Below are 15,756 nucleotides of genomic sequence, written 5' to 3' on the forward strand. Positions count from 1 at the left end.
ACATAGCAAAACCTTGTCTCTACAAAAAAGGGAAAAAATTGGCCAGGCATGGTGGCACACACCTGTAGCCCCAGCTACTTGGGAGGCTGAGGTAGGAGGATCACCTGAGCCCTGGAATTTGAGACTAATATGAGCCAAGATCATGTCACCACACTCCAGCTTGGGCAACAGAGTGAGACTCTGTCATGCATGCGCATGCGCACACAAGGACACACACACACACACACACACACACACACACACACAATTTTAGTAACTAAGTTACCCAAAATGTTGAGATCTAATAAGGTATATTCCTAGGTGCTTGTTATATTTTTCACCTTTTTGTCGCATGCTCAAAATATTTCATGTTAATAATAAATTAACTTTCAATCCCCTCCTACCACAGAAAAATCTAAGTTGGTTTGAATCTATGCTTTTATAAAAGTCTATCTTCATTCTGATACAGTTAAATTGTAAATTTTTTGCTTTGCAAATGATTTCTTCCTTTTCTATTGAATTTATAGAGAAAAGGCTTCTACAATATTAATCTCACTTAGCTATCACTTACGGTATACCTCAGCTACACAAAATATATAGATAATAAAAAGCAATTAAAAATTATTTTATACAATTGTTAATTGTATAACTGTTATAACAATTGTATAATTGTTAATTGTTATTAATCAAATATATTAATTAGAAGATAAGAGTTTTGAAAGAAGCATACAAGTTCTTAGTACTCCAGTGGCTATTTTAAACCCAACAAGCAATTATTCAAAAAGAGTTTTTTAAAAGTTATGTTTCTGTTTTCTAGTCATTTTTATTTCATAATAAGGCCTGTTAACAAGTTTCACTGTAAAAGATTAAAGGCTGCAGGTAGTTCTCAATAGGATGAAGTTAACTAAATATAGGGTTGTCCAATTCCATAATACAACAATTACATATGATGATATAAAACATTGCTAACCATGTTAATAAAGCTAGATATATGTAAATTCTTATTTGCACTGTATTCGCAAATATAATTTCTAAGGAAAAGAAAGTTGTCAGCAATCTGCCAAAATGTTCAGGAAGAAAAAGTAGCTTAAAGATAACACAATCTGTTTTATCTTTAAGATGCTAGTTAAAAATACAGTTTAATTTTCAAATCTGATAGCAGAAAATTTTCCAATAGTACAAAGAAAAAAGAAATGAAAGAAAAGTGGATGCCAATGATAAAATCTAGAAACACTGAGGATAAACAATGAACAGCATCATTACATTAATTCATATCAAGATTTGATACTCATAATTCTTTTCTCTACCAACTGAAACAGTAAAACATATCTCATGGCATTCCTCACTTTTTGTTACCTTACACTTCACTAATCTGCTCATCCAATTAAAAACTATCTATTAAAAAAGCATTTTTGGATTTTCAGCACTTTGGTTATAATTATATGTGGCATCTATCCTGCATAAGAACATAGTGTTTATATCTCATACTATATTCCCACATAATATGGAAGTTTAAAAAAATTATTCGAAAACAAATGTCTACATTTCCCCAGAGAGTCTTGGTTTCAGCAGGTAAATTTCCTCTGGTCCCCCACCGCCACCCAGTGGCAGTTGTTTGTAACTGCAAGCTAAACTGAGCCTCCACACTACTTTATGCCAATATAGCAAAAAATAGGACTGAGTAGTTCCGAGAAGTACCAGTATATTCATGCAGGAGAACATAAGTTTCTCTTACTTGGCACACACTGTCCGTTTCATCAAATTTCTTGCAATATCTTCAGAGGGAATGCTAAGAATCCAAAATGGTGACTGAAAGAAATAACAACATGCAACTTAATTCTAAGTGGCTACATGGCATCATATGCTTTTATTCAAGAAGTCAATAAGGAGAAGTGCCTATTTGCTACGTTCATGTAAGAATATCTGATCTGGCCGGGCGCGGTGGCTCAAGCCTGTAATCCCAGCACTTTGGGAGGCCGAGGCGGGTGGATCACGAGGTCAGGAGATCGAGACCATCCTGGCTAACATGGTGAAACCCCGTCTCTACTAAAAATACAAAAAACTAGCCGGGCGTGGTGGTGGGCGCCTGTAGTCCCAGCTACTCGGAGGCTGAGGCAGGAGAATGGCGTGAACCTGAGAGGCGGAGCTTGCAGTGAGCCGAGATCGCGCCACTGCACTCCAGCCTGGGTGACACAGCGCGAGACTCTGTCTCAAAAAAAAAAGAATATCTGATCTGACTGTAACCAAAATAAAAATCGTTCCAATAGTAAAAGAGTAAATTAGAATAATACAGTAAAAACATTTTTATAATGACCCTATAAATGAATATATCCTCAAATTAAACATTAATTTTGTATCTGCCCTTTTATGTAGCTTTACTAAAGGAATTAATGCATATTATATCCCCAAGTATAATCTTGAAATTCATCATGGTTGATCATCCGTTATAATACAGCTATTTTAGTTTTAATTTCTAAGTAATGTATTTTTTAGTTGCTAAATGAGACCTTTTTCTAGATAATTGTGGCCATCCGAGGGTGAAGGAGGGGCCCTTTGAAACAACTATGATGGAAAATCATGAGGTACATTATTAAATTCTCATTAACTTTTACTATTTTACATTTTGTCTCGGGGAAAAAAGCTCCAAGTGCATAAGGGGTGTTTTCCCAATCCTCTATCCCAACACCCAAGATTATAAGCTCTGGTAACCTGCACCCAGATAACCTCTTGCCAGAATACAGCAAAATCCAAAAGGATCCTGACCTCATTTCATCACCCTTAGCCAATTGTATCCGCATTCTCCTTCCTTTCCTCCTGCCCTCAATAACTGAAAGTCATTCAGGAGTAAAAGTCCAACACTACAGGACTTTCCACTGAAGCGCTTTCATCTTTTGCAAGAAATCTTTCCTGTCACACCTAGCTTTTTTCTTTTTTCTTCAACTTTTAAGTTCAGGGATACCTGTGCAGGATGTGCAGGTTTGTTACATAGGTAAATGTGTGCCATGGTGGTTTGCTGCCCAGATCATCCCATCGCCTAGGTATTAAGCCCAGCATCCATTAGTTATTCTTCCTGATGCTCTCCCTCCCCAGACTCTACCACCCCCAACAGGCTCCAGTGTGTGTTGTTTCCCTGGACATGTCCATATGTTCTTATCATTCAGCTCCCACTTGTAAGTGAGAACACGTGCTGTTTGGTTTTCTGTTCCTGCATTAGTTTGCTGAGGATAATGGCTTCCAGCTCCATCTATGTCCCTGCAAAGGACATGATTTTGTTCCTTTTTATGGCTGCACAGTATGCATGATCTCATTCCTTTCTATGGCTCCCATGGTGTATATGTACATTGTCATTATCCAGTCTATCGCTGATGGCATTTAGGTTGATTCCATGCTTTGCTATTGTGAATTGTGCTGCAATGAACATGCACACGCATGTATCTTTATAATAGAATGGCTTACAGTACTTTGGTTACATACCCCATCTTTTTTCTTCCAATATTTACCCCACCCAACAGAAAAATTCAAACTAATCCAAACAGGAAAAAAATGTTCATCTTAGTATTACTTTTATTTAGAAAATTTTTAAAGCAACCTGAAGAAAATGAAATGGTTAGATTAATTATGTAACTATGTTAGAGATAAAGGCCAAGTAACAACTTATGCCTATATTGACATTATCAGGTGAGAAACACAGGCTGCAGAACTAGAATTACAATAAGGGAAAAAAAAGTACACAAACAAAAGAAGACTGGAAGGCAGCATCCCCAAATTATGAGTCATGTCAAGGAGGAACTGCAAATTATTTTTTCTATTTTCCAAACTTCTGTCATACACTGATAAACTACAGTATTATGCAAAATACAAAGCTCATATATTCACAATCTCATACAATGCACAATTTCAAATTTTAAAATGATTCTCAATGTGAGCCCAATATTCTGCTAAATTCTAAATTCAAATTCTAAACACAACTCACCAACGGGGCACAGCCCTTTTTTAAGTGAAAGGACAGATACAAATTATGACGCAACTGTTGATTAAAAATTTAAAACAAATAAAATACTAGAAATAAATCTAAATTTCTTAACAAAACCACAGTGTTTCCCAAAATATCCTCTTTATTCCACTGCCTCTCGAAACAGATACAAGTAACCACACAAATATAAATTTAAGATATGCACTTCTCTTCAAACCTAAGGCTCTATTTCTAAGTATACTCCATACGGTCTAATGAAAATTTAACTTACCTTTCCATAAGTTTCTTGACTGCTGGCGAACTGACCTCCAAAAAGCGAAAGCAAAGACTTTATTTCCTGTATTGAAAATATGATAGAGAAAAGACATTTTAACAAAAGGAACTAAAACTGTACTAAAGGAGACAGGTATTATATGACTAAAAAATAAAAAAGAGTAGGCTGATGATCTAACTGAGGCATTTAAGCTTCAACATCAGACAATTACAATTTAGGGTTCAGAAAAAATCTAATAGTAAAAACCACAGGTAAGTAATTTCTGAGAAATTTTAGACAACAGAAGAGTTACCAAACACTTGATCAGAAAATTCCCTGATTTTGAAAAGGAAGAAAACAGATTACACAAACTGCAGATTAGTAAAACTGACAATTGGTGAATAAAGTCAAAATGAAAATCAAACAGATGATCTGAAGACGTTTGAAAAGGAAAAAATAATCAGCCAGGGCATACCACTAGGTATTCATTAAGCACAAGTAACTAAGTTAATCTCATCTTCTTTCTGCATAAAGTTACAGAACTAGAAAGAGAACCAACATAATAGATATTTTAAAAGCATCATTCATGCAAAGTTGAAATCCGTCCAGATAGTGTTTATATTCTTTGAAGCAATCACTTTGTACTGATAAACCCAAATAATTATACAAATTTTATAATTCGTATGACTAACAAGTTATCTCCTTAAATCACATAAAACAGGTAGAATCACACTCCTCTGTATAGGTCTTACGGAGGATGGAACCTAATGAGAGGAAAGTGTCCCACTGCTGGCTGCCTACTATCCCCCTTCCTCCCAACCAGAAGGAAGAGCCTTTAACATCAAGCCCACCGTAAGGTACAGCCATCAAAAGGGAAAATATACCCAGACCAGGAAGGCCCCCCCGCCCCCAAGATCAAAAAGAAGGAGAAGTTCAAGCTACTAGCGCCATTTCTATTTTTTTGTCTATGCAACATATCATTTTTTTTTTTTAATTCAGTGTTAGAAGGGGCTGAATTCAGTTCAATCAGATGGATCAACCAAGAACTATCACAGACTACTGATAAATCAGTGAAGGCAGCCCAAAGGTTATTTTGCAACAAAGAAAACACAAATCTGAATAGGAGACATCATGAGACTTAGAAGTCAAATAGACCATAATCTGATTTTCAGCTCTTCCAAATACTAGCGATGTGGCTTTATACAAGAATCTTAAATCCTCCAACTTTTAGTTCCCTCATATGTAAAACAGGAATCATAGCTACCTCATCACGTTAGGTGAACTACAAAGAGAGAAGCACAGAACGTAGGCGGTTATTAAGGGAATCAAAATGATGAAGACCCAGACAACTGTCCTAGAAGTCCAGTGGCTCAAGAAGTCAACCAAGACTGATAGAGTTATAGCACTTAAAAGAAAAAACTAAAGTTATAGATTAAGTTACTTGATCTTGCATGATTGTTGTTTGTTCTGTATTAAAGCATATTGTAAAGTCAGCTTTACATTTAAAACATCCAACTACAACCAAGTTAAAACACCAAAGTTTGCTGCTCCTGGAATATACTGTTAAAAAGCTGCAACAGGCTAAAACACAAAGATTCTAAGAGTTAGGTGGGGAAAAAAAAAATGAGAGACTAAAGCTTTATGGCACAGCATTATCTCTACTACCCAAAACTTAAGCAGCCACCTAAAACTGAGAATAAATATGATAACCCAAGTTTCAAATTGAAAAGCAAAACATGTTTACACTACTTCATCAACCTACTTGGAAAAAGCAAAACACAAAATTTTAATTAATCTTACGGCAAATTCAACTTTCCAGTTGAGACTCTTTCTACATTAGGAATAAAAAAGAATTTATATTGAATATTGGATATAAAAATGTAGCATGATCTGGGGCATGTGTGATGCATTAATTCCATGAACTTTTCTGTTATTTCAGCTACTTGCTTTTTCATCCATTTAAAAAGGTTGCTTCAGGACAAGCAATAAAGCGCAGGAGTTTGAACTTCAGTAAACATTACTTAGTACAATAAGAACTACATTAAGTAGCTGCCAACTATAATTGGCCCTGATTAATTCTATCAGAGGCAAAACTAGACCTGATCTCTCATTTTAATTCATAAAGGCAGCCATTCATTATAGCATCCTTGCTTATCAGTTCTAATGCAGTAGATGGGCCCAAAAGTATAGACTGTCCTTTGGATTGCCTTTCCCAGAAGAGATTCTATATCACTGATTTTAATATTTTAAGCAGCCAGGTGTGGTGGCTCCACCTGCAATCCCAGCACTTTGGGAGGCTGAGGCAAAGAGATAACATGAGACCAGGAGTCCGAGACCAACCCTGGCAACACAGTGAGAACTCCCCTACACCCACCCCACCCTGCCCCCTCGCACCAACCCTCAGCCTCTGATCAACACCCAGTCTCTACAAAATTAAAAATAAAAAAATTAGCCGGGCATAGTCCCAGCTACTCAGGAAGCTAAGGTGGGAGGATGGCTTGAACTTGGGTCTTTGAGGCTGCAGTGAGCCACGGTCATGCCACTGCACTCTAGCCTGGACAACACAGAGAGAACTGTCTCCAAAAAAAAAAAAAAAAATTTTTTTTTTTATTTGAGACAGAGTCTCGCACTGTCACCCAGGCTAGAGTGCAATGTGATCTCGGCTCACTGCAACCACCTCCCAGGTTCACACGATTCTCCTGCCTCAGCCTCCAGAGTTGCTGGGATTACAGGCACACACCACCACACCCAGATACTTTTTTGTATTTTTAGTAGAGATAAGGTTTCACTATGTTCACTAGAGATAAGGTCTCGAAAACCTGACCTTGTGATCCGCCCACCTCAGCCTCCCAAAGTGCTGGAATTACAGGTGTGAGCCACTGCGCCTGGACCCCACTCTGAAAAAAATTTTTAAGCAACTAATATGTGCAAGTCCCTGAGCTATGTAAAAATACACACACATTTATCTTAGGGAAATTAAGGTCTAGTAGAACTAACGAAACCACCTCACAACTGAAATGTAAAGTGTAAAAAACAGTACATGTTCTTAAACAGGTAAAAGCAAAAAAGCATTAGAGAACAAGAGAGTAAAAGATTACTTCAGTTTGAGAAGGAAAATTTCATGGAAACTGTCTTAATCCCTGAAAAAAATCTAACCCAATGACAGAGGAATTCAACTTCCAGGGATGGCAAAAGAGGTAATTCAGATTAAGCCTCCTGCTGAAAAGAACTAGAAAAGTTGGCCATCTAATTGAAGGCATAGAAAGATAACAAAAATTACCAAACCAACATCCAGGAGAGGACAAAAATTCCAAGGTGCAGCCGCTTTTTCCCTGAGATATTTACAAATCCAAAAACAGCTGCAAGAATGAACAGCACTTCTGAGTGCCCATAGAAAGGGAAAAAAAGAGAAAGGGTCACCCAGGGGGAGAAAAGGATACTTGATGAACCACCTAATTTACACTAGGATATCAAAAAGCTACACTCTGTGAGTACATGGGAATCAGAACATGAACAGGGCTTAATGCTTGAAAATGAGTTAAACCCATCCTAGATTCCTCATGCTCCTACGTGTTCCTATCTTCTTCAAGAGGATGTCCATCATCCCAGCCCTCAAATTATGTTTTCAAATAAATTTTCAAATACAACATCTGGCATATATTTAAAAAATAGCCCAGCACACTACATTAAAGAGAACCAAAAGAAACAATAGAAACAGACCCACAGGATCCCTTTTATCATATACTTTAACATAACTATGCTTTCTATATTGAAGGGGATTCAAGAAAAAAATAAGAATTTTGGCAGAGGAGGAAAAACTACAAAAAGGAAACTGTGGATCTGAAAAAGAATCATGTAAAACATATAAAGCTAAAAGAAATAAATATGTGATTTATTTAGATGAATACTATATAAAAATCAATAAAGAATGGGAAAGACCCAAACCAGACTAAAGGAAACACAGAGAGCAAAGGTGAAAGCAGGAATTTAGGGAATAATGAGTCAGTTTTGGCAGCGCTAAGGACTAGGTGGGAAGTGACAGCACAAAGGAAAGAACCACGCAGTGGTGGACCCTGAATGCCTGACTAAAGATTTCATCTTAAGAAGAATGAAGCTGTAAAACAGAACAGAATTTTTGGAAGAATAAACTGGCACAAGGGTAATACGCTGACTAAGAATTTACAATGGAAAGAACAAATAAAAATCACCAAGTACTAAGGTTGTTATGCTGGAGACCACAGTCTAACCACTCCATTGGCACTGCATTGCCTTACTTTACACACACTCTTGAGCCTCTCTAGTTCTAGTCCAGTATTCTCTAAGTGGTATCTTTTCTCTGGTACTTCAGAATTATCTTTCTAAAACACAAATGATCTTGTCACTTCCTGGCTTAAAATGAAAAATGGTCAGTGGCTACCCATTAAATCTAAAAATCCAAACCCCTGGCTGGGCGTGGTGGCTCATGCCTGTAATCCCAGCACTTTGGAGGCTGAGGCGGGCGGATCACAAAGTCAAGAGATCGAGACTATCCTGGCCAACATGGGGAAACCCTGTCTCTACTAAAAATACAAGAATTAGCTGGGCATGGTGGCGCACACCAGTAGTCCCAGCTACTTGGGAGGCTGAGGCAGGAGAATCACTTGAATCGGGAGTCGGAGCTTTCAGTGAGCAGAGATGGCGCCAATGCACTCCAGCCTGGCAACAGAGCGAGACTCCGTCTCAAAAAAAAAAAAAAATCCAAACTCCTTAGAATGGTGTCAAAACATTTGCAAATCTAGATCTTACCACCTCCCTGGTCTCAATGCCCACTACTTCAACCTCCCTCCCCAAGTCTTCCAAATTATCATAACCAATCACACCTCTGTGCCTTTAAGCCTGTTTCTGTTTCTCACAGAAGGGGACTTTCCAATCCTCTTCACCAACAGAACATGTCCTCTGTCAATTAAGACTTAATTAAAAATTTATTTCCTCCATGAAACTCAAAACATTAATACTGAATCAATGCCACAATCTTCCTTCGTGACTCCTAAGGCCAATGAGTTAAACACAACTGAAGAAAATCACAGAATCTTAACAGATATACGACTTTCACCTTCAGCTGGTTTTCAGCATTGCTCTAATACCCATGCTCTTTTCCACTCAATCGTTTTACTTTTCCTTGTCAACTCTTCCCTTTGCGCTCAATGACTATTTCAAGTTTTACTATTTGTCTCAATTTCCACATTCAACTGCTGGCCCATCCTCTCTCAAGAAATAACTTCCACTCATTCATTACCTACAAAACAGGCCCTCAGGCAACTACTCCACACCCACCTAACTTTCTTTGTCCAATCTCCCCTCCTACTGAAAAGAGAACCCCTCCCACCATGCCCTTTTATCCCTTCTCTTCCCATCAGCCTACAAATACACTTAAGCTCAATCTCATTCTCTCCATGGGGAGAATCCTCCTTTCACCCTAGGTCCTCCTCAAACTGTTAACCAATTTCTTACTTTCCCTCATGCTCCAGCTAAGGGCACTGAGTCTATCCTATCTCCCCTTCCTCACTTTCCAGTGACTACTAAACCAAGCCACCTGGCTTCTCCTACTAAAACTCAACATATCGGCTTTAGGAAAATTCACCAATTAATTTCTTCTAATTGGGACTATGAATGAACACTTTTTCACTCTTTTCTCACTAAAAAACAACTGCGTTCGACATTATCCATTTGTCCCTGCTTCCTAAAATTTTACCCTTCTGATTTCTGCAGTCTCACACCTTCTGGCACTTGCCCATCTTCCTCATGGCCTCCTCCAACTTTCCCTTAATATCAATGCTTCCAAGTGTGGGGAAAAGAAAGAAAGATCGGCCTGTTACTGTGTCTATATAGAAAGAAGTAGACATAAGAGACTCCATTTTGTTCTGTATTTGAGATGCTGTTAATCTGTGACCCTACCCCCAACCTTGTCCTTGCAAGAGACATGTGCTGTGGTGACTCAAGGTTTAAAGGATTTTGGGCTGTGCAGGGTGTGCTTTGTTAAACAAGTGCCTGAAGGCAGCTTGCTGGTTAAAAGTCATCACCATTCTCTTAATCTCAAGTACCCAGGGACACACACACTGCCAAAGGTCACAGGGACCTCTGCCTAGGAAAGCTAGGTATTGTCCAAGGTTTCTCCCCATGTGATAGTCTGAAATATGGCCTCGTGGGAAGAGAAAGACCTGATTGTCCCCCAGCCTGACACCCATGAAGAGTCTGTGCTGAGGAGGACCAGTACAAGAGGAAAGAAGGCCTCCTCTTGGCGGTTGTTGGCAGTTGAGATAGAGAAAAGCATCTGTCTCTGGCCCGTCCCTGGGCAATGGAACATCTCGGTATAAAACCCGATTGTATGTTCTGTTTACTGAGAAAGGAGAAAACCGCCTTAGGGCGAAAGGCGGGACTTGCTAGCGCACTGCTGCTCTTTATGCACTAAAAAGGTTTATGGAGATGTTTACATATGCATATCAAGGCACAGCACTTTTCCTCAAACTTATTCATGTCACAGAGAACTTTATTCATGTCTTACTGCTGACTTTCTTCCTATAATGATCCTATTATCCTGGCACTTCCTTTTCTTTAAGATGGTAAAGATAATTATCAATAAATACTAAGGGAACTCAGAGACCGGTGCCGGCGTGGGTCCTCTGTATGCTGAGCGCTGGTCCCCTGGGCCCACTTCCTCTTTCTCTATACTTTGTCTCTGTGTCTCATTTCTTTTCTCAAGTCTCTCGTTCCACCTAATGAGAAACGCCCACAGGTGTGGAGAGGTAGGCCACCCCTTCACCAAGCATCTATACTTGGCCCACTATTCTTTTGACCTTACCCTTTGAGTAATTTCATCCCCTCTCCTAGTCTTCATATGAAGAAGACTCCCAAATATTTATCACTAGTCCAGATCACTCTGCCATACTCTATGCATATTCATATATCCACTGCCTCTTGGTCACCTCAGGTTGATGTTACACGAGCACATCAAACTCAGTGTAAACAAAATGTAAATCTTACATCTGCCTATGTTCTCTATATTAAATGGAGACACTCCTACCTATATACACCCCAGAAGTCATACCTGACTGGTGCCCCTTTCCCACATATTCAATCAATCCAGACCTAATTACTGTATGGCCAAAATATTTTCCCAGTCTATCCCATCCTCTTACCCCTTGCTGTAGGTCAGACCTTCTTAATCTATTAACAAGACTATTCCGACAGATTCCTAACTAGTCTCTGGCTCAAGTCTTACTCTTTTCAAATCCATCCTCCATAGTGTTGTCAAACTGATTTAATTTTGTGGTCACTTTTTTACTTAAGACTCTTCAATAAATCCCCCTTCCAAGCTCCAGGGTTTTCAAGGCTTTCATTTTCTTGCCCCTTTCTACTTCCCCTGCCCTCTTCTTACCACTCTTGGTCACATAACTAGTGATCCAGTAATAATGAACAGCTTGTAATTCTAATTTACTGATTTCTCCCCTTGGTCCTCTAACTCCTATTCATCCTTTATTTCAAGTGTCATCTCCTCTGGAAGCCCTCTTAAAGGCCAACATCCCCAACCCCTCAAGTAGATTAGACTTCCCTTCCACTTGCTCTCATATTTCCATGTGCATCTATCACTGCACTTACCAACGCTATTTTGTCATTCAACGCTTATGTGTCTGCTCTGCCTTTAAACAGTAAGCTCCTAGAGGGCAGAGGTTGTTTACATCATCCTTATATGCCCAGTGTACGCATCTTCGACTACATGCATTCTGAAACGTTTCTTGAATAAATAAAATACTCTTCTCAAGTGCTCCATCATCTAATCCCTACCACCATCCCCTCCACTGAGCTTGATCCGCAGATTCCGATACTTAAAACACTAGCCTGAGCATTTGCTAGATGTCTCTATCCTCCGCTAGACGAAGAGCTCCGGGAGTGAGAGGACCGGTCATATTCACCTGCCTAACTCCGGTACTTGGTACACGGGCAAACGAATGAATGAAAACGTTTAAGCAGGCCGAGGGGTTTGGTCTCGGACTTCTCTCGCACACACCCTCCGCCAAGCTCACCCCGCCCGAGGACTGGGGACGCGTGACCCGCGCTGACCAGCACAGACCCCCGAATCCCAGCCTCCTGGGGCTATGCAAATCACCTCCACCCACACACCCACTCCACTCCAGCGTCCTCTTCCGTCGGAAGTTGCGGAGGGCTCTACGGACTCACCGGCAAGCGGAACTCCAGGTGCTCCTGCGCCATGAGCAGCAGATACCTGTTAAGGGTACACGACGGCGCCATTGCAGCTGCCCACCGTGCGCCTGCGCGTCCCGCGCTAGGTCCCACCTCTTTCTCCCTCCCAAAACGGAGACAGAGCCTGAAGGGCCGGAAGCGGAAGCTCGGCGAGGCAGGCGCTATCCCGATGTTTCTCGCGCTCCGAGTCCGAAACCCCGGCCCTGTGGGAGGGGCTTCCTCATCTGCGAGTGCCTAGTGGTTGGGGGTCTCCCAGCGCTAGTAGCTGGGGGGCGGGACTGCGTGGTTTTCTGGAGCGGCGTATGATAGTAAGACAGTATATTTCCCAGTGATTTTTCCACTTGGAGTGTACTTCCAGCTTTCTCTACAGCCCTTCAAAACCCGTTCTTCAAAACCGGACTGAAATTTCACCATTTCCTCGTAAATTTCACCATTTCCTTGGAGACTTGTCTAACCAGCACAATCTTCGGGAACTGATTTAGCTGGACCAGTCATTTAACACTTAGTATACTTTTCGTATTTATGTAACAACTTTTCGAGAGCACATGCCTTATAAGCCAACTAGGATAAACTCTTGAGGTCTGAGATAATCTCTTATGGTTCACTCTATTCTTAACAAAAACCAAAATAATATCTTCCTCAAAGTAGGCAATAATTATTAGGTTGTGTTATTTGTTAGACTCAGGACTAAATCCACAGACAGCTATAAATTAAAATTTGGAGAAAGTTCACACTGGCACAGGTTTCATAGCAGATAGTTTATAAAATGTATTTTAATTGCATATTCCATGTATATATGTGACTTTTTTTTAAGACAGTCTTGCTCTGTCACCCAGGTGAGTGCAGTGGTGCAATCATAGCTCACTGTAACCTTGAACTCCTGGGCTCAGGGGATACTCCCACCCTAGTCTACCAAAGTGCTACAATTACAGGCTCAAGACTTCACTCCAGGCTGTTTCTGCTTTTGAGAGTACTGAGCCCTTTGCCCCATTGAGAGCTATTTCTTTTGCATTCCTCTGAGGTATTACACAACGTACAAAAGAGTATGTATCTGGCATATCCCCAGCAGCATGTGCCAGAAAAGTAGTTGATGCGTAGTGATAGTGATTAAGAACATAGGCTGTGGTGTCAATATTAGATTCAGACCTCACTTCCACCATTTACCATCAATGTGCTCTTAACCTCTCCAAGCCCGAGTTTTCTTTTAAAAATGGGAAAACACACTGCCTCCTGCAAAGGATTGTTACAAGGATTAAGTGAAATAATGTTCATAAAGTGTTGAATATAACATCTGGCATATTGAATGGGGTCAATAAGTGGCACTTGACATTTTTCTTAAGAAAATCACATGAGAATTTTTGTTAGCAAGAGATCTGTTTTTGTTAGAAATATGTCTCGAATTCACTTGTGCTAAGTGACTCTCAGAAGCATAGATGTCTCTTGACCCCAAAACTTCATAAAAGGGGATAAAAGTACTTTGAGGCAAGAAAAAAAAGTCGTTTACTATTTGAGAAGAGAAACCAAGGTTGGGACAGAAAACCAATGAGATGTTGGGAGAATGATGTGCAGTGCTTGATATGCCCCATCCCCAGAACTTGTCAAATCTTCAGCAAAATTAATATGGAATTTTGATGGAGCAACTTTATAGAGAATATCAAAGAATTGCTGATTTTCATGCCTGGATTAATATAATGCTGTATAGAGACAACAAATGAGACTATGAGGCCTAGAGAACCCAAATGGAATCAAGTGTCACTGATTTTTAACCCAGCTCCTTTGTGCTACGGTTCAGGACTAAATCTATACTAAATCTCCACTTCAAAAAGCAGGAGAGTATTTACATCATGAATCTAAATTGTTGGATACCTGGTTGTAGAAGTAGAGGTTAACCTTGCACAGGCCACTAGAGTTAGTGTGGAACTACTGTGACATCAATTAAACTGCCTTTGAGGAACTCACAGCCATACCTGTTCAAAGTTTTTAAGCTTGCAGGAGTGGTCAAGAAGCAGCAGGAGAGTAAGGTTTTTTTGTTTTTTGTTTTTTGTTTTTTTACTATAAGGAGCAAGGAGGTTCATAGTCTGACTTCTTGGAACTGACCCAAAGTTCCATCCATGTTCCATCTTCTAGGGCAGACCTCTTAGAACCTGGCTCCTTCTGTGAGACAGCTATTGTGCAAACATTAAAGACTATGGTATAGGCTGCCTGTCACTAAAAAAAATCAGAGGACATTCCTGGGAAGTAAGGATCAGAAATTGGAAAGGGGAATTTTGAGTTTTGGTTTTAATATGCCACTTAAGCATTGAGACTAGTAGACACACTCAGAGAAATGAATAGAAAGTTAACAGGTCCCAGCAGCAGAGGTCATATGTAATATCAAAACTGCCCATGCATCTATCTCAGGCTGCATATCTAACACTTGAAAAGGGTCTAGGTATCACAAAGAACCATAGGGATTTGCACACCAATAAGAGGGAGAAAAGTTCTCTTCATATGTATTAAGACTATGAGTTTTGCAATCAGTAAAAAGAGGCTTCTGAATGGTTTGGAGAATAAGATTTTATTGGAATAAGTTACATAAGAATTGCACAAATTTTACCGTAGCGGAGCATTACTGACGTTTGAATTTCTTGATGTCCCAGAGGGGTCTCCCCTCTTGTCAATCTTAATGAAGATAATTTAGGAAAAGGGAGAAATAATACTGCCTACTCTAAGGAAACAAGCCTGTATGAGTTGAAATTCTGAGGCACCAATTCAGACTTAAGTAGCTGGAGTTGATTTAAGTATGACTCAGCTACTTGAGGTCAAATTTCCAACAAGATCCCCAGAAGCAGAGAAATGTAGATCCCATCCTCTTTTCTAAAGACTCCCCGAAACAAACTTGAAGCCCTAGTTACAAACTGTGCCCTCTAATTTGCTACCTGGAAAGCAGGTTCTATGCATAGAAAAAATGTGAAGGGAAACAGGCTGGAGACTCAATTTGAATGGGATGCCATTTATTACTTCCCTTGGCAGAACATGTGAACCAGAGGTAACAAAGGTTACAGCACATTTACCTCATTTGAGCCATATCTTTTATCCTCCCTTCCTTCTTTAAATCAGAAGCAATCATGATTTCTAAACAAAGAAAGACTTCTGGCAAGTCATTTAAAGTAGGTATGCCTGTCACCTTCTACATGCTTGTTAAATCACACAGATTCTTGTTTAAGCACAATTCCCAGTAATCCCTATCTCTTGCTCCTATTTGCTTCTCATGAGTAGGAAAATTACTGTATTTAGTATAGATAGTCTCAGGTCCCAAAAAAGAGATTTTCTT

The 15,756-nt window shown here is 39.7% G+C and overlaps 1 protein-coding gene across 7 annotated transcripts in view; it reads right to left on the bottom strand.

Moving 5' to 3' along the window:
* Positions 1–12,622, bottom strand: part of TRMT11 (tRNA methyltransferase 11 homolog) — a 196,688-nt gene extending 184,066 nt beyond the window's left edge. For 6 of the 7 annotated variants that reach the window (XM_021937911.2, XM_009206153.3, XM_017958352.3 and 3 more), the window contains exons 1-3: positions 12,420–12,622; positions 4,224–4,289; positions 1,715–1,788 (exon numbers count right to left, since the gene is read on the bottom strand). In XM_021937911.2, coding sequence (XP_021793603.1) covers positions 1,715–1,788; positions 4,224–4,289; positions 12,420–12,491 — 212 coding nt within the window. In that variant the 5' untranslated portion in view covers positions 12,492–12,622. Of the gene's footprint in view, positions 1–1,714; positions 1,789–4,223; positions 4,290–12,419 lie in introns of those variants that run through there. The other variant, XM_021937912.1, reaches the window with a different exon arrangement.
* Between the last annotated feature and the right edge of the window lie 3,134 nt (positions 12,623–15,756).

Source organism: Papio anubis, chromosome 6 (assembly GCF_008728515.1).
Source record: "Papio anubis isolate 15944 chromosome 6, Panubis1.0, whole genome shotgun sequence".
Taxonomy (NCBI): domain Eukaryota; kingdom Metazoa; phylum Chordata; class Mammalia; order Primates; family Cercopithecidae; genus Papio; species Papio anubis.